A 20,067-nucleotide genomic window follows, 5' to 3' on the forward strand; every position below is an offset into this window, starting at 1 on the left:
CTAGATCTTCTCCTCGTGTCCGTCGTTTTTTCTCTTTTGGAGGAAATGATGGCGCAAGAGAATATGAATCCACTACAGAGGCTTCAATTGAAGAGGAACATCCATCTTTCCTTTCTTTAACCCAAATGTGACCTTTCTGTCTGACTGTGTCAGTCTCTGCCCAATTAAGATGTCCTTCATTTTCTAGATAAGTACGGCAAAGCTATCGCCGCTAATTAGCGAGAACTGATGATAATAATAAAAATGATTATTTTTTATTTTATTTTACAACGCAATTAGAAATTCCCAAATCAAAGTGCGCATGCGCCGAGTCAGCGACAACAGTCGATTGATTCAGGCGTATGCAATCGCAATGCGTACAGACCCCCATTTCGATAAATAACACGGAACGGAATCACCGAAGAAAGGGAGGAAAGGAAATGCTTGAAAGACGGTCGCCCACATGAGAAAATCGTAAACAAAACACCTACACACGCCTACCGTTTAGTTGTGTGTAAAATAAAAAAAAAAAAGCGACCGAGAGAGAAATAAAAATGCATCGGAAAATGGGGTCCGTTGCGAACGAAAGAAGGGAAGCGCAGAGGGATGTTCCGTTTCCGTTTCGACGTCGTCTCCCTATTGGCTGGCCCGGCTTTTCAGCTCCATTCGAACGTTCGGGACACGAGCAACAACAAAAAAAGACCCTCCTCTCGGGGCGTCGACTCCACTTGGTAGGTGCCTCCGATCGAGTCTCCATCTCTCTAAGCTCCTCCCATCTTCGGGCAGTGTTAAGGTACACCTTTGTGCTGCTGGTCGAGTGTAGAGGGCCTCTAACAGAACGAAAGAGCCGCCCCCTTCTCTTTTTGGCTTCCATTTGATTAACAATGGCAAAGTCAAGACTTTGCTGCCTGCAGGGCCAAAGGACCGACCCCCTTTATACTCGTTCGGTACGGACGGTCGAGCATTCAGAAAGCGTTGAGCTGAGCTCCAAGACACAACTCTTCCAAAACATAGTCCTCCTCCATTTCGACAGCTTTAAAAAACCAAAAAATTCGCAAACATCAACATCAGTTTTGAATCTTTGATTGAACTCTGCAAAAGTGTCAAGTGCGTTCCTCAGTCAGTACTCGATGGTGCATTAAGTGTGTCGCTATTTCCTTTTGTTTCTTTCGGTGCTGGCTTTGCTGAACAACAGAAGAAGAAGCACAACAAGAAAAAAACAGTGTGCTTTGTTTTGTTTCGAGTTCCATCTTTTGAATGATGATTGCCGATCAAGTAAACGCCCTGAATCGCGCTCGCGAAGTGGCAGCTGTGGCCAATTTGATCCGTTTGGCAGCGGCCTCTCATCAATCGGCTCAAGCCGCCGCAGCAGCAGCCGCAGCCGCCGCCACTAAAGTCGTTGAACACCACCACCACAACCAGCCATCGCCCAAGATCAAACGTGATCCGGCGGAAGACAGCAGTCACCACAGTACGGAGGGCGAGGAAGAGGAAGAAGAGGAAGAAGAAGAACAAGTGACAAGTAGAATGTCTTCGTCCATCGGTCCGGTGGTCGTCGTTTCATCCGCCGCATCCGCCATGCCCGTCTCGCCGGTGCAACCTCAGCCGTCGAAGAGGATCTCGTTCAGCGTCGACTCGTTGCTCTCCGACGTGCGACGGACCTCACAGCCGCAACATCAGACCCAAGCGGCTGATTTGTCGTTGCGAACGGCCAGCAACAACAACAACAACAACAACACGAGCACGAGCAGCAACGGCGGATGCCACACATCCAGCGACGAGGAAGATAACAAGTCGATGATGGATTCGACGGAAGAAGTGGATTGCGACGTCGATTGTGACGACGACGATGAAGACGTCGACATCGAGGAAGAAGAGGGCATGTCGGAAACGTCCGATACGATGCCCAACGGGAAATTATCCCGGCCGTCTCCCACCTTGGCCACTGCGGCCATGTTCCATCATCACCATCCGCATCATCCGGCTAATCTGATGAGCCACCATCATTTCCAGCAGGCCAGTTTGCAGGCCATGCAAATGCGAGGCGTCATAGCCGCAACTCATCCCAACTCGGCGTCAGCCATCGGTGGCGGTCCGTCCCCATTCCCCGCTTCGGCCGTCGGTCCAGCTCCACAAGGATGGCCTTTACCTTACGGCCTGGCCGCGGCCGCCTGGGCCCAGCACGCATCTCAATTTGTCTCCAGTAAGTCTTCGTCTTATTTACATTATGATATACACAGCCGTATATATACACAGCACTGCGGATGTTGAACTCTTCCGTGCCATCCATTCTGGCTGCGTCAACAAAACAAACAGACGGCCTAAAGCTATTCACACTTTGATGTACAGAAAGAACGAGGAAAAAAAGCTGTTTAGAGTGGATTGAATCTTGTCTGGCTTTGATTGCTTAATCACAAGTTGACAACTCGGAAACAGAGATTGATATCCTGCCATTTGGATTCAAGTGTCTGTCGTGATGGGGCACGGCGACCACAATTGAATGGTGAGGTCGACTCGCGAGCAGCACAACTGGCAAATGTACAATCACGGGCAAAAGATAATTACATACTTCCATCTTTTTTTTGGGGGAGGGAGGGGGTTGTGTGCTGGAGGGACGCGTGCGGTCGGTCAATCGGAACGCTTGCGTGAGAAACGTCTTGCGTTGAAGTGAGCGTGACTCACGCGAGCTCATCTCATTTTTACCCCCAAGTCCTTGTTACAGTTTGCATGTGGTCTCTTACACGTACAGTATAGATAGACGCTATGGGGCAAGGAGGGGGGGGGGACGATTGCTGGGACGTAGAAGCTCTTCATTACGGTCGTGGCTAGGCTTAATTAGTGCGAGCACACACACATGGCTATCTCATTTGCTTCAGTACGGCAGAATGGGGGGGGAGAGAAGTTCAAAAACTCATTTAAATTTAGTTTTTTTTTTTTAAATATTTTTTCTTCTCATATATTTTTTTTTTAAATGGGGGAATTGGGTTGGCAGTGGATGTGCAGACAGGGCGGGACACGTTCGTGTTTTGTTCTTTCCTACCGTATGAGATCATCCAATTTCAGTGGGTTTTAATTTTTCAATTGTTTTGTTTTTTCTCCCAAAATTAGAAGATGGATCGGATTTGAGCAAATTACCCAGCCTTCATCATCAAGGCCTAAACCCTCATCATCACCACCACCTGGACGGGCTACCTAAACTACCACCAGGTGGTCAACTGCGCTGTCAATTGCGTAAGCACAAGCCCAACCGTAAGCCGAGGACGCCGTTCACCACTCAACAGCTGATGGCCCTGGAGAAGAAGTTCCGCGAGAAACAATACCTGTCGATCGCCGAACGGGCCGAGTTCTCCGCTTCGCTATCCCTAACCGAAACGCAGGTGAAGATTTGGTTCCAGAACAGACGCGCCAAAGCCAAACGACTTCAAGAAGCCGAGCTGGAAAAATTGCGGATGACGTCGCGAGGGCCCCTCGGCCACCTGATGTCTCCGCACAGCGCCGCAGCCTTCGGCCTATTCGGTCCGGGTGCCATGTCCGGCTTGTACGGACCTCCAGGAGGACCGGCTGTCCCGCCAAACTCATCGGCTGGTAGCAGCAACAGTTCGGCTGGCAATAACGGCAGGCCTAGCAACGCGTCGGCTGCAGCCGCCGGAATGATGAGCGCCTTCGCTTCGTTGTATCCGATGACGAGCAGCTCGTCGGCCATGACCAGTTCCAGCGCAAGTCAATCAATGGGCAACAACAACACGGTGACCACCAGCGTCGCTGCCATGATCCATCGTTAAACTCAAATTCTATTTGTTTATTGTTTGGTTTTTCTTCTTAAACGTACATGTCACCTAATGAAAATGTTTTTAATATGATGCGTCTATTTTGTCATTTGATTTCGCAACAATGCAGTGCATTTTCATTCAAACCCCCTTTACTCTCTGTAACGTGTAAATAGTGATGTAAATAATAAGCTCGTCCTACATTTTGACAAATTTGGTTTTCCTATATCCTTTGTGTTCATCTGTGGCGATGAAGAAATTCAACTCTTCCTGAATGGATTGTATTATAGAAAGAAAAAAAACAAACAAACAAAAAAAAACATTGTTTCCTTGTGTTAATTTTGGGCCTATTTTTAATTAGGAACAATTTTCGATTGACTGAATAAAAAATCGATTATTTTGACGAGACCCTCGATGTGTAAATATTCAATAGAGGCACTTCCATCCGTTTGGAAATGATGTCATCACTTTTAAATGTATACATGTATACAAGAAGAAAACAAACAAACAAATCCCCATTCTCTTTTGTAAACGCATTTGTGTTTTGATTTTTGTTTGCCGTGTGCGTGTCTACATCGACTGATGTCTTCATGGCATTTTTGGTGCTGCCAATCGTCATCAGCTTTCCGATCTGTTCAAAAATTATAATAAACTATCCCTCTCGCTCTCTCTCGTGAATGTGTGGAACAAAAACAAAAAACGTCTGCGTTACATCGTTTAATTTTGTTTTCAATCTATCGGATACAATCAGTCCCATCAACGCATAGTTTGGGCACGAACAACAGTTTGTTTGATTGATTGGGATGTTTCATATTCGAAAATCAGATCTGTACTTGGATTCCGATCCATCAAGAGTTGTTTTCTCCGTCCGACCTATCAGGCCTTTTATCTATCGTCAGGCTATATCGTTGGCCATCGTGATAATGACGTCATAGCACAACAAGAAAAAAAAAAAGGCTGATGGCGCTGACTACGTGTCCCAACGTCGGGTTGCTGTATAGCAAAAAAGAATAAAAGAGATCGATCAAGTCTTCTCACGAACGCTTTGGCCATCCGTCACCATAGCACACGTATCACGCTCTCACGACTCTTATACATATCTATATGGACGTACAGCATTCCAAACAAACGTCTATATACACAATACAATGGGATTGTTCACAGTCTATGCTGTTGTCTTCATCACGTTGATCTAGAAAGAAAAGATATAGACTTGCTTGTCTATATATTCCATGTATATAGAGAGGCATTGAAAATAGATGTCACCAATCCTTAAAGGCCTGGCGCATCTCCCACTGGGTCTCATCGTCGACGCTCCGTGACGATCGTGCAGCTGCACGGACCTTTCGTTCAGCGGGGATGGCAATAGGCTGCCATTTTTTAAAGGTGATTTATTTATTCTATTTTTCAATTTCTGTGTCCATCAAGAGCAGCGCACAAATTGGTTAATTGCGTGTCGTGCATATCGGCAGCAACTGGGGACCCTTTTATATCAAATCACAGTTGCCTTGGCAACCAGGACACAATTACAACATTTCTTCCCCTCTCCAAACCCCACAAAATGAAAAGACTATTCATCTTTGTTTTTCGGTTTGAGCGCCAGCTGAAACTGATGCATATAGAAAGTGTAGGTAGCGTTCAACATCGTGAGTAATTGCGTGCGATTTGCATTGATGACAATTTCGTGCCACATGTAAAGCAGCACGTCTAATCTTTAGCGTCTCATGCATATTTACATCAACAGTCAATATATAAACATAATTCGTGTTGCAATCAACTGTACACGAGTATTTCTTTCCCGAATTTTTCAACGAAATTCAATGGAACATGTTGGGATGGTTGCACTCGAATAGTTTTCTATACAGATTTCAGTTTTTGTAGCACATACTGCTATATGGCGTGTTTGTTTTGTACGGTCTCATAGCCACGCCTTAACTATGCCTTCCTTTCTTTTCTGATTTTTTGAACTTGACACAAATCAAACGGCAATTCAAGTGCATCGTCTCCCGAAAAGAATTTAAAAAAAAAAAGGAGATTTATCGATCCTGCGTTTTGTGTCGGTGCCCGTCCGTCCCGCAATTGTGCATATATAATTAGAACCAAACCGACCGCAACCCAATACAATTGAGACGGAGAGACGTGCAGAGTGTATAATCACGCGATATTATGACGTGCGTGTAAGCCTAGACGGTGTGGGCACAACGGGTCGAAGGGGGCAAAAGCATCAAACAATCGATACAACACACACGCACCAGCAATCGCGGAGATAATTAATAGACGCGGGACTGATGATAATGGCGTGTATATATTTATCTATATAGGATTTTTTCTTTTTCTTTTTTTTCTTTCTTTATTATTTCTAGTAGAAAGCAAACAACAATCGACATTCCACAGAAAAACGATATGAAAGAAAGGGAACCAAAATGAAGAGGTCAAATAAAAAGAAAGAAGTCAGGTGTTTGTTGCAACGGTGCTGGGGTTAACTTGTTATGCTTCGATGAACAGCTGAATAGTTGAAAGAAATTGTAAGAATCGAGTTGGGAAATGAGAGACAGGTCCTTCTATATGTGGTGTACCTATAGACGAGGATAAATGCCTATAGAAAAAGAATAGAGTACAATCGAAAATAAGATGGATGGTTTTTTGCTCTACTCTTCGTCTACCTTTTCTTTTCTTTTTTTTTGAATTTCGGACCCAAGATGGTGGCAGTCCGAATGAATGGAGGGCCATTCACAATGGGACCACATGGACTACATCATTCGATTTCTCGTTTTTCGAATGAAAGTAATATACGTTTTAAATGAAAAGAATCAGCTAAAGGGAAGGCTCTTTAAAAAACGGTTAGATAGCCAAGTTGGCTATTCGTTGACAAATGATTATAGAGAATCAAATCGACATCAAACTGCGTGCGAAAATTATACAAATGGAATTGTCTGGGCTGTATCGAATTCTTTTTTACCTGCCTCCTCAGACCTTTAGGGCAGCACAAGAAAAGGTTTCAATAAGAAAAAAAAAAAATCAGTTTCGTTTTTTATTTACATTTTTAGATTTTCAAAAGAAATAACTAGCCCGGCCTCCTTATACACGCTCGTCGAAAGAAAAGGGATAGAAAACGACGACAACATTTTCTTTGCCTTTCTCCTTTGGCGAAAGAAAAATGAGAAAGGAATGTCCAATTTATCGGCCTATAGATTTATATTTTTCAACATTTCTTCTTCTTACGTAACAACAAAGAGAAGAAAAAAAATATGTGTCGAGTCAATCTGATGCTATTCCCTCGTAATGTCTTTGGTCAGCCTTTATTTTTTGGCTGGTGGGTTGTTGTAGCTATTGATCTTCGTACGGATTTCAACGGGCGTCACATTACGCGAGTTGAATGCTGGACACAGAGCAAACTGGCCGTCTTTTTCTAAAAAGCGCGTCACACAAAACCATTTGCCAAAGTGCGACACAAAGGGGAGGGACTTTACCACCAGAAAGCGCATTTCTATGGAATAAAAATGGAATATACACACAAGGACACGTTGAAAACAAGATTCAATTCAAATTTCAGGTGTGTGTGTGTATCAAAAGGCAGATGGAATGCGCATTCATCAACTTGCCGCGTTTGGCTGTCCTGGAATGTTATTCGTCTCCATTTTTATATTTTCAAATATAAAAATCTGATTTTTCATCATCACCCGCGTCATCAAATCCCGAACAAGAGAAAAGAAAAAAACCCCTGAAATAAAAAAAAAAGATGTGCTGGTGAAGAGGTGATGTTATATATGGCAACGGTGTCCTCATTTCGCCGTATTTAGTGTGCGCCCTTGTCAACATTCCGCTTCGCTTAAGTCGACAACTGAAACTCCCTTGCTCGATATGGTGTAACAGCAACCAAAAAAAGCTGTAAAACGTCTTTTCACATCATTGACTTCAGCTATGTGTGTGTAATCAGTCGCCTGTTAGTCTAAACCAACACGTTTTGAAGGCCCATCGACTCTCCGATTGGGCTATTAGACCTCAATCAATTCGATACATTAATGGGCATTGATCTTGTGTTTCGAATGCGGAGCTTATAGAGACAGTTGCATCATCGTGCATTTAAATGACGAATAATCAATCGATTACTTGTTGGACATCGTCAAGAAGGGACTCTTTATATATATTACAGTAGATATAGATGAAGTATATAGTATAGAAGAAGCTTGATGAGATTGTTCGGCTGTCATATAGAGCACGGACGAGCGAACACAGATGGTATGATGTGACGTCCGTATGATTGGCGTTTGACAATGTCGATGTTCACTTGTGCCCAGCGGATGGAAAAATGGCGTTTGGCCTTCGTATATTGGCTGTGGAGGGCGGACGGATGAGTGACGGACGAGCTTATCAGAAAATTGGCGCCTCTCTTTTGCTTTGCATTACATTTCCGGCTATACCAGGAAAAGAAAGAGGCAATTTTACTCGGTGACGTAGATCGTCAATAACGTGCGGCACGTGGCGGCCTATGGCCGTTTCACCAAGAAAACTGGAAATCTTGTCAAATGTACCGGCTAAAATCTGACGTCGTCTTGCATATACGTTGGAACATTAAAACAGACACATCCTCACCAGACTGTCTGCTATCGTTTAAAAACGACCAGTCGAGACGTGCAGCATCGTCCTCGTTTGCGGATGAGATCAAAGATTGACCTGTACACCGTTCATTCGCCCCCTTTCTGCTATTCCAACAGCTAAATGCTGCCTGATGTACATAGGATATCAATGAATGGCTGCTACACATATACAAGAAAAGCTACACGTGCCCGGAAATGTAATGCGGCTGCACTGAGCGCGAGTTTCAAAAAAAAAAAATAATAAATAAATAAATAAATAAAAAATCCAGCCGCAGCCTGGAAATGAGTTGGTGCCTCTCTCCGTTCTTTTGTTAAGTAATGCGGGGCCTCGCTTTATGATTAGATTTTCTCGAGCGCACAAACCGCTGTGTACATTGGTTGATGTACGTGTGTGTAACTGCCACGTGACCGTCTTCTCACCCCTTATTCAATAATAGGACGGTGTAGGGGGAATAGAAAAAACGATGGCAAAATATCAACAGTTTACCCATTGCCACATCATCTCCCTCAACGCAAACTCTCACATATTACAATAAAAGGGATCGACCTCCTTCTATGATAAACGTGTGTGTGCTGTGTGTGCCTCCTAAATATATTATTATTACAATAAACGGATGTGTGGGCTGGTTGACGCTGCCAGAGGATTTACGAACGCACGCCCGTCCTTTAAACTCATTTTCCCTTATCTCATCATTTTGAAGGGGGGGGATTGCTGCTGGATCACATGCATATATAGCAGATTATTGCTGTTATATACCAACCCTTGATTCATTCAAAAGCGCCAGCCAATTTCCTTTTTGAACGGCAATGTTTTTTTGGGCGTCTATTGAAGTCAACAAGCCACAAAAACACGTGGGGGAACAAAAATGGCAGCATTTAATTCCGAATTCCCGTCCAAATCTATCAGAGAGACATTTGCGTCTGCGTGTAAGTGTCAGCGGGGCGTTGGAGATGATTGCAGCCAGTTTTGTAGAATGAAAAGGGACAGCCTGATCGATAGCCATTCTCCGTGATTTTCAATGTAGATAGAGACTTGAATGGCGATACGAACTTGTCGTCTGAACGAATCGAGAATGATGATGGAAGATGATGGGCTGATGCTCGTCTGCTAGTGTCACGTGATGTAAGCCAAAACTCTTGTCATCGACTTTCTAGTATGTCGTGACGCAGCAGGTGGGCACAGGTAAAAACAAAAATGTAATGAAAGAAAAAAAAAAAACCATAGACAATCATCGCTCTTTTTGAAGACTTTCATCTTATACGTATACGTTCCAGCAGCAGCAATAATGGGACACGAGGAAATATTTATTTTTATTATCAAGGCAAACGTCACAAGTTTGGACTTGATGGTTGACTCTCATCTGCTGCAACCATCGAACAAGTCAAAGAAAAACAACAAAAAGGGCGACGATAGATCGACGATGGATGTGCAGCCAAACATGCGCACATATCAGTCCAGCACCAGAAATACCTATATACGTTCTAACTTCTAACTCAGGTTCTTACAGGAGGAGGAGGACAGCAAATACCCGAAATTCCGTTGATGCAAACTCTTAAGGAATGTCCCTTTAAAAATAAAAATATATACAGTATATGTACATGTATTAGTTTGCCAGGTCGGGACATTTACTTCAACCGCCAACAAAAACATTGGGGACATTGGGGGGCTTATAGTCAGATGGGAGGGATATAGAAGAACGAAGGAACGTTAGTCCCTCCTCTTTTTGCTGCTTCGCCCATTTCTTTTTTATTTCCAGAATCTCTGTGTTTTTGTGCGTCAAATACCCAACTTGTTATGTACATCACCGAAGAAAACTCTCTCTCTCCGCGCGTTGTCAACATATCGTCCGTCTTTCTTGTATTCTATATACTCGAGTAACACATACTCGACACGCCCACAGCCTTCGTCTTCCTCCCCATTTCCTTTGACATGTTTCTCCTTTTTATTTTTCTCTATTTGCTTATGCAGAGGAATGACAGCAGACAGCCAGATTAAATCCACTGATTGTTATTAGCTGTATTTATGTATATTTGATAGATACGTATTGAATTTCAACGGTAGGGACTGTCGAATGTTTGTGTGTCTATATACCTATAGGGCGCAAGGACAAGAAGTAATCAATATGATAGGGCGGGGGGGACATGTCTGACGTCATCTGATTTTGATTCAACCTTGTTTTGTGCTTCATTCGCTCAAGTATATTTATTTTGAAAAGAAAATATGTTTCGAATTTTTTTTGTTAAGGGACTTTGCAATTGTGACGTGAATGTTGCTCATCTCGTTTTCTTTTGAAATGTTTTCAATGTCAGATAAACGGCAGGACCCTGCAAACTGAATCCAGCATTCCCACAGTTTGTGATCCAACGTAATTGATAGGCTCGATCGATCTCCTCCGACCGTCTTCAATAGGAAAAAAAAGAGGAACTTGACGTCATGGCGACACGAGCGAGCGCATCAAATGATTTCAATGGTGACATTTCTTTTTCTTTCCTTTTTTCTTACTTTTACAAGTCGTGCAGTGCATTTATAATAAACATGAGCAAGTGGAGGATGAATATCTCCGTTTCTAAAAGAGGAATCTTTGATCAAAAGAAAGTGATGGCAACGAGAAACTGCTGGCCATTCTCAATCTCTCAAATTCCAACATTCCTTAACGTATTATATCTATAGTTATCTATTGGATTCGGTGATATGATATTACTTTGAATGGCTATTTGACCTGTTTGATATTACGTCATGATGCACTAGAGCAGCGCCAAACGATTATATTGTATATGCATTTGTATACAGATAGCTTGATCGAATTGTTTTTTTGCGATGCAGGTATTCGAAAAATGTCGCCCTGATCAAAAGATGATGGAGGGAAAACAATGAAGACGTTTGTTTGCATATCTAAAGGTACATCTCCCTTTTCTTCTTCTTGCCGAAGAAAAGGTATACAGTATATATATATATAATAACATCATCTCCTGCGATGTATAGAAACCCTAGACAGAAAACAACAAGATGCTTAATCAGACGCAGATCGAGGAAGGTTATATACACCTCCCGTCGCGAACCACAGACCTCACGCCGCACACGGATCGAAGACCCTCCATCTACCTGGTACGCATAAGCGCGTGCGCATCCATATGCTGACCGAAGGAAAGATGAACCGATCTCTCTTTCGCTCGATGGCCAACAACAATCCATCAACAGACTTATAACATCTCTCTTTTCTATTTCGTCATGTTGGAACGTGTGCGGTCGTCTACACATGTAATCATTCCATCTCTATAGATCGTCTTCACTTGCTGTGTCAACCTTTTCTTCGTGCTGTTCTTTCAACTTTTTGTCTTGATTTCTTCTTGTTATGGCCCTTTGCGTATTAGGGTATATATACGGTCATAAGTCTGTAGGCTACGTTTTGTTTGGATATGCCACCATCCCTTTCTTACGTTGTGCAGCACGTAAAGACCCCCATGCAGGATAACATCTCATCTTTTCATCTCGGTTGCAACGTTGTACGGCCTTTTTTGTTTAAGGCTCTGCTGTTGTGTGTTGACTTCATTATGTTACGTGATGGATTGAAATGTTGCAAGTGCTTTTCTATTGTCTTGCCCCCCCCCCCCTTTTTTTCTTGTTGTGCCTTATTATGACAAGACGTATACTTAAGGTCGTTAAGATATATATAGACTAGACATTTTGTTGCTTATGTTTTTGTCTTATGGAAACGCGTTTCATTTTGTTTCAAGGCTATACAGTTCTTCACCCCTTTTTATTTTTGGATGTGTAATAGAGTTTGGTAATGATGAAAACTGATTGATCACGGGAGCGCGTGTCACGTCACTAAATCGCTAACTTTAATTCAATCATTTCTTTTGGAATTTAATGAAAGTTTAAGGAACTTGTGATGAATGCATTAATAAAAGAACAAACTATTAACATTAGCCCATTTAGTTTTTTATTATTTTTTGCGTGCCGTTAAATGTGCACGTTATATGAAAAACACAGAACGTGCCAGTTTAACACTATTGAAAATGATGTCGTGCGAAAGCAAAACGTAAGGTAGTTGATGCAGGTCGTCGCTCTGCCTCGTAACATATCGTCCAATATCTCAGTCATCAGGTATGCGTATACACAGATTATAACTTCTCATTCGTTCAAATTCTCCTTGCCGTCTAATGAAATCCTTATAACGGTCCATGAGCAATGGCTCAATCAACTGGAACGCGGTTCAATAGAACTCTGACTCTGCACTGCGTTTCACTTAAACACTCAATTCTTTTACCCTCTTTTGTGCCATATTCTCTCTCACCCTCCTAGACTCCTTCGTGTACCTTTTCTCATTTTCACGTCGCTATAGAATTTAGTAGACTGCCATCAGCAAGTATATCGGCCATTATATACTATATGCGCAGCCAGCAAAACAGGAGGTACACCTAAGAGTTATGGCGGTAGATAGATTGGAAAAATTATAAAGGTCTCTACTATAAATGGAAAGATTAGCCACGTTTCCTATGACGACCTTCTTTCCTTGTACGCTGATCGCGTCGTTTCTTATATCGCCAGAGTTAATGAGCGTGTATATACCTAAATTGTACATAGGACCTATATAGAAAAGAATTGCACAGGCTGCAAAGAGTTTGAGATCGAACAATGAAGATGATCACGCCGACATTCCATCCTCATTTGTCCTATTTGACGTGAAGAGGAGCGCGTGAGTCACCTGATCACTGGCAATCAAACCGAAAGATAAGAAATGCAAAAGAGAAAGACGTGCTGTGTATTGTAACTATATACTGTATAGTTACAGCTACAGACAGTGTGTCTATATACGCATATTGTTTACGTCTCTCGTACGTATATACATATAGTATATACTCGTCATCACGTTGAAAGAACTCGATATCGTGTTCATATACGCACCGTGCAATCTTATATACCTTTTCGGCTCGTCTGCCTTCATCTCTTTTTCATTCAAAAATGGGAAATAAAGGAACAACAACAACAAAATATGAAATTGACTATACAGCGCGGTACTATGCGGCTCCTCTATTATACACTAAAAAACAAATGTATAATAATAATAAAAAAGAAAAAAAAAAAAAGAACACTGTCGACTCCTCCCCATTTGTCTATGGGCCGACCCCCACCTCTATAGCATCGCATCACATGTTGTTTTGTTTTGTTTTTTTTTCAAAGCGGGCGGAGTGCCGATATGAGTTTTCCCGCAGCATCTCTATTATCGTTATTCTCTTGGCGATGAAGAGATGTAGAAGAGCTCAATATCCGCATCGACCCTTCTCCTGTTTTCTCTTGCTTGTATTCATTAAAAAGTGCCGAATTAATTAATTGATTTACGATCTCCTTTTTCGCATCCTCCCATTGGGAAGAACGTTGTCTATATAGTTGTTCGTTTTGTATTTTTAACATTGAACGACAAAAAGGGGCGCCGCTCGTGCCGCTCGTCCACGCTGCTGGACCCGACTGGACCGAAATGCATACATATTATACTTATGGTGCATGTATAATCGTTAACATTCCGCAAGCATCTAGAATTTCCCTTCTCTTCTTTCCATTCAATAAAGTCATCATCGTCTTCTTTCTTTGCCTCTTTTTCTACGTTAGTATATATTCTCCCCCCTGTTCTCCTTGGTGCCTTTTGACAGCTGAGTCAGCGGCTGGGGGTCTCTTTCGTAGATAGGCGGGCATATAAAAACCACTAAACTTGTGTGGCGGGTATATAGGTATGTATATCTGTATGAGAGGGACACGGAGAGAAAGAGAGTCATCAGCTGTTGATGGCCTCTCAGCCCAAACAGCGTACATTATCAAGATGGATGATTAGTTTTTTCTATTCTTTTCTTTTTCTTTCGTGTCCGCATAAATCACATAGATATGTTTCCAGCGAAAAAAAGATGATAGATTCGTGTTTTTTTGGCCATTGGCAAACTATACGCGCTGGCCGTGCTGATGGTCGATCCATTTTGTCCAATCAAGAACTTGTTGTCGATTAGCGGTGAGGTTCTGCAGCATTTTCCGAGGTATAATAGACCGTTTAAGGATAGAGCCGGAGACGACAAACAACATTCCCGAATCAATTGAAATCACATCCATCTCTTTATATATATACTCTTGTGTCTATGATACTTTTGGCTCCTTTTACCCTCCCATGACTATATAGCGTTCCAAACGTATAGCTGATCAACAAAAAAAAAAGCTGGGCTATAAAAAAAGAAAGGACGGATAGAGGACCGCTTGCAGCGCACCCTGTCCGTTCCGCTCGTCTCGTCGATGATGATTATAATGAGCCACATCGGCTTGGTATTTATACGGCTTATATGTTCCGTCTTGTGTGTGTGTGTGTGTGTGTGTACATCTACCGCCAGCGCACCTTTTTTCTTGTAATTATTTGTGAAAAAATGTAAGAAAAAGGTAGACCTACATGGCTGGATGGACACACACACACACACACTACGAAGGAATCATATAGAGCTTCGTTAAGGCGTCTATTGTGCGATCGGTGCTGGCTGTTGGTCACATTACGAGAAGCCAACAAATGACGAAACAGCAAAACTTTGCGGCTGTCAAAAGATTTGCTTTTTCTCTCTTTTTTTTTCAACAGTTCTTCATCATCATCATCGTCTTCCTGTTTGTGTGGCGGTTTCCTTAAGAAAAAGAAAAAAAAAAAAAGAGTTTCGCCGCTACCCTTGGCAACAACAGCCCCCCATGTTTCTTTTTTTGCCCAGCAGCTATAGATCATAAAAATTTATCTTTTTTTCTTTTATTTGAACCTTAAATACACAGGGCAGGACATGCGTGCGTGATGTAATATAAATGACGTCATACACGACATGCCGTTTGAAAGAAAAAGATTAAAAAAAAACAAAAAAATTACCTGTTTCTCTAATTCTTTTTGGGCGTCTGGAAAATTGAAAGCTCTAATGGCACATTATAGGCCATTACCATATAAACATTACAACTCGTATGCTTTCTGAGCGTAGTCGTTGGATAGCCTAATTTTCATGTCTTTTTACGATTTGCTGGCAAACTTTTGGTTAAAAGGTCATCGACGATTTCTCCTTTTCCTTCGATGGCAGTCCCAGAACAAGCGGAAAGGAAATTCCATTTGGGCCCCTTTTTTTTTCCCTTCAAACTCGTTGCTTTAGTTTAACATGGTCGTGCGATGATATTCGAACGTCGTGTATGCAATAAGGACGGCCTTGTAAAAGGTGATGTGTAACTGCGCGTATATACATGTCGATAATGATGTACGTTTCTATTTATTTCTTTTTTTCATAGCATTTGATGTCGGTTGTGTTGTTGCGTGTTGGAACGCACTCGGCGAGTCTCTTTTGCCGCCCATCCATCAGCGTATCGTAAGCAACAACAACAAAAAATGAAAGCCCAGACAGTGAGGCAGCACACTCTTCTCTGCTTTGCGCTATGTACACAGTATTATATAAGTATACTTAAATAATGTCGAAAACAATTAAATACAGAGACCGCAAGGTATTAGACATAGGCCGTTATGGGCCAACTCACAGCTCATGGAACTATCGTGCTGCCACATTCGTCGTATATAACGATGATGATGGGGGTTTTGGGTTAGAAAACAAAAAGGGGCATTTGCGGGATACCACGTCGTCCGTGCAAGTTGAAACTATGACGTCAAAGTTGATTCGTCTGTGTGCGTTACTTTGGCTGTATACCTGGCCAATTTTTAAGAATTCCTATATACCTTTTTCGTAACGATCTAACCTGCAGGCTGAATAAATTCTCCATCACGCACAGAGAGCTGGAAAAAAAACAAACAATTTAAACATGTAGCTGTACATGAACGGATATAATATATACATACGCGTAGGCAATTCATTGCGTGCCATTCAAGGTCTATAGATGCGAGTTTTGCCCTGTAATCTGTGCTGCAGCAGCAGATTTCGGGTGGAGTATATATACTGATGTACACCGGCTAATCTCGTGATAGAGACCCGTAATTGTCGTGCCTCATCATCATTATGTAGAGCACCAATTATAGCCATCGAGTTTGTTTTTCAAGCTCTTTGAAATTGCTTTTCTCATGCTGATTCACATGATTATTATCAATCTTCTTAATTCTGCATGTCTCTTTCGTGCATGCCGTCTAAATGTGCTATAGCCTATAGTCCTATAGTGTATATATATAACGTGGAAACTCGATATCTGTAGCACGTCGTTTTTAATTCATGTAGTGGCATTACATGTATACGCATTCTGTATATATATGCAAATACCGGTTATGTATATAATAACAATAATCATCATTGAACGACACGACCGTTCTCGTATGTATATAGCTGCATAAAGGCTTGATTAGCGGCCAATTACGTCGCTACAATCAGCACCCGACGGCTGTTTTTTGGTTAGGGCACAGACTTTACATGTCGTTCGGTCCGGTTTTCTTTTTTTCAAAATATTTGAAAGGGGGTTTGGTTAGAAGAAAAGAAAGAAAAGGACTGCCTCGCTTATCTTTAGCTCTCCCCTTTTTCTTACAGACATAATTTATTATCTCATTTGAGGACAACAGCTGAATTCTGAATTAAGTGATGTGATATAGGCAATAATCCGAACGAAAGTCTGTTGTCATTAGCCTTCAATCAAACTTTCGCCTCGTTGATTTATGAGACATTATGTCCTCCTTCCATCATCTCATTTGCATAATACCCAGAGTGCACTTTAAATCTCGGTTTGGATCCATTTATTTTTTAGATTTTAGATCAGCCACCAGTTGAAATGACACCACATTCGAGGAAAGAATCAATCATCGCATTAGATATATTCATAAACAAAAAGGAATTTATTGCAATTTTTAAACTTTGTTTTTTTTCAACGTTTTTGCCTTTTTAATAATCGATTTGCAAATGTCGTGATACGAACGGACAGGTATGAATAGTGCGCTATACATACACGGCCAACGACTAATAACTCTCACGAAGAACAAACTCAAAAATCCTGTTGTGCAGCTGATGAAGCGAAATGATCGCCATTGTCAAATCAATTGAAGGTTAATTCCGACCTGTTATTCTAATTTTTTTGTTTGTTTTTTTTTTCTTTTTGGCCAGGGTATAGGGAAGCAAAACGTGGACAAAAAGCTCTGATTAAATCCGATGCAGCTGCAATAACTCGCTTCTTGAATTCCAAAACTGGTTTTTCTTCTCCAATTCCTTCATTTTGTGTTGTTGTTTTTTTTTTATTCCGGTTTATTTGTTATTCTAATCATTCTCTCTAAATTCATCTATCGTTTTTATTCCGGTGGTCCAATTTCTTGATTTTTTTGTTTTTTTGTTTTTTTCTCTCTTCACGACCACGGAAACTTAGTGCGTCTCTTATTTGCTGCGTTCGAACGAAACTAATTAAAGACACGGTCTCCGGCTCTTTTCTCTCTATTTCTCAATCGACGTTCGATAATAAATCGTTTCCCATTTTGGGTGGTGCTCACGATATGCTAATTGCAGCAGAACTCTTCCTATATATATATATAGACATCAGTATATATGTACGTAATACGTACTGCGGTTATATATAATTATATACACATAGAAAAAGAAAAAGACTAAATATCAATATAGGCATACGATGGCTGGACGTACAGCTGGACGTACAGCTGGACGAAACACACTACAAGGTCGATTTTCGTGTGTTTTTGGGTTCACATCTATGATAACCTGATTTTCTTTTGTTTCTCGTTACGTAGGCTACAGGCTGTTCCGATCTGCCGTGGCTGCTCTTCCCACGGTCTGATGACATCATCTCGCGCATTGGCTGCGCAGCACTGAGTAAGGTCCCCCTTTTTGTTTCCATTATCGCTCTACCATATCTCATATCATCTATTATAGAGATGTTCCATGTGCTGTGTGTATAATGCGATAATGGGAACTGCCAATTAGCCAGGAATGATGGAGAGTTAACTGGATTGTTATCCATTTGGTACTTAACCTTCCTCTCTCTCTCTCTCTCTCTTTCTATTGTAATAGAGACATTGAAAATTAAAGAGAAAAAGGGGGCGCTGCTATATGAAGCAAGGACCTTTTTTTTTCTTTTCTTCTCCCTTCAATGTTTTTTGTTTCTTTTAACGACAGGTAAGAAAAACTTATCTCGGAGACGATGTCGCCAACGGAAGCGCCGCATTGTGTCATCTTTCATTTGGGGAAAACGTTAGGCGACTAATTTTGGAAGGCAAAAAAAAAACAAAAGAGACTGGCTTTTTTTTTTTAGAGGGCCTTTTGCGGCGCGCTCAAATGAAAATGAGGAAAGAGGAAGAGAAAGGAAACAGATGGAGGGAAGAAAAAAAAGAAAAAGAAAGAAATTTCCATAAAAATCGTCTTTCTCTATGACTGGGATGTGCAGACGGATGTCGATTGTTATCGCCGATTATTTGTTAGCTCTGGCCTCGTTTCTCTTTCTTCCTTTCTGATGTGCCTAAATAAAAATATAATGATCAGCCATCTCTCTGCGTCTATCTGTCTATGAATATTCAAATTTCTATCATTTCTACACGTCGGTCGAGTTGGACATGTCAATTCATTTTCTTCTATCAAAAGTTCTTTTCGTTGATGGGATTGGTATATCCTTTTCGTGATCTGAAAAAGAAAAAAGTCGGAATTTGAAAATCAAAAAATGGAAGACAAATCTTGAAGACCTAAGACCAAGCGATGACCCTAAGACCCCTTGCTGATGAATGCGGTGCTCGGATGAGCAGCGCAATAGAAAAGAAGGGCGAAATGTTTCTTATATCCCCCCCCCTCCCCTCCCACCTGGATTAGTTTGGCCCTCCTCCTCAAACCTCCTCCTCAAACTGATGGATTGGAATTTCGAATTTGTTACGACCAATTAGGTAGTAGATTAATGGCTCTCCCCCCAAAACTCTCCTACTATATAGTTTTCTTGCTATATAGCTGTGCTTCTGGCTGTTGTTTGCCTTTCGTTCGAATCAATCGTGACGTGACCCTCCTTCAGGGCCTTTCATTTATTTTTCTCTTTAATTTCAAACGAGAAACACGTAAGAACGAAACCAGAGTGAAAGGGGGCAGGGGAATAAATATTCCCCCTCAAAATACAAAAAAATAAAATGTCAGACTCATTTGTTAAAGGTAGTTCCACACAAAACGTTCCTACTGGTGTGTGTGTGTGTGTGTGTGTGTGTGTGTGTGTACTGGTGAAGAGACATGCACCAGCTATAGGCGATGAGCACTCAACTGAATCAAACAGGTATAGGCCAGAGGACTATCGAATGCAACAGCAGAAGCCACGACACGAAAGATCTAGCAGCAGGGCAAGTGGTAACAGCAGTCTATTATAACAAATACCGGTCAAACTGGTTCTTTCTTTCTTCAATTTAATTAAATTAAAAAAAAACAAAATGTTTTTTTTTTTCTTCTGGTATTTTCGTTTGAAACAAATTTCCCCATTTTTGTTTGTTATTTATTTATCCCCCCCTACCTGAACCCACCTGCCTTTTGGTTCAATTAACGAGCTAAAGAATGTTGTTTTCTCTTGGAAGTTAAAAAGAAAAAAATTGGAAGTGATTTTCATTTTGTCCGTTTTTCTTTAATAAATTGTCCAGTCGCCAAGAGCGTGGCCCTTTCTTTCTTCTTCTTCTTCTTTCGATTGGAACTCGCTGCTGCTGGCTCTGTCTCTCTCTCTCTCTCTCGCTCTATAAATATGCATACATACGCACGGCGTGTAATAATAATAATAATAG

The 20,067-nt window shown here is 41.6% G+C and overlaps 1 protein-coding gene across 1 annotated transcript; it reads left to right on the forward strand.

Moving 5' to 3' along the window:
- The first annotated feature begins 895 nt into the window (after nt 1-895).
- LOC123470077 (muscle segmentation homeobox-like) lies at nt 896-4,154 on the forward strand. The gene is made up of 2 exons (XM_045169685.1): nt 896-2,182; nt 3,088-4,154. The coding sequence occupies exons 1-2, from the start codon at nt 1,237-1,239 to the stop codon at nt 3,759-3,761; spliced, it is 1,620 nt and encodes a 539-aa protein (XP_045025620.1). The 5' UTR covers nt 896-1,236; the 3' UTR covers nt 3,762-4,154.
- Nucleotides 4,155-20,067: the final 15,913 nt, after the last annotated feature.

Source organism: Daphnia magna, linkage group LG1 (genome assembly GCF_020631705.1).
Source record: "Daphnia magna isolate NIES linkage group LG1, ASM2063170v1.1, whole genome shotgun sequence".
NCBI lineage: Eukaryota > Metazoa > Arthropoda > Branchiopoda > Diplostraca > Daphniidae > Daphnia > Daphnia magna.

What these genes read in the sequence shown, in the direction of transcription:
- LOC123470077 (XM_045169685.1), top strand. Translation starts at nt 1,237, where the DNA reads ATGATGATTGCCGATCAAGTAAACGCCCTGAATCGCGCTCGCGAAGTG. An exon ending in CGCATCTCAATTTGTCTCCA is followed by an intron (nt 2,183 to 3,087) that starts GTAAGTCTTCGT and finishes TCCCAAAATTAG; the next exon opens with AAGATGGATCGGATTTGAGC.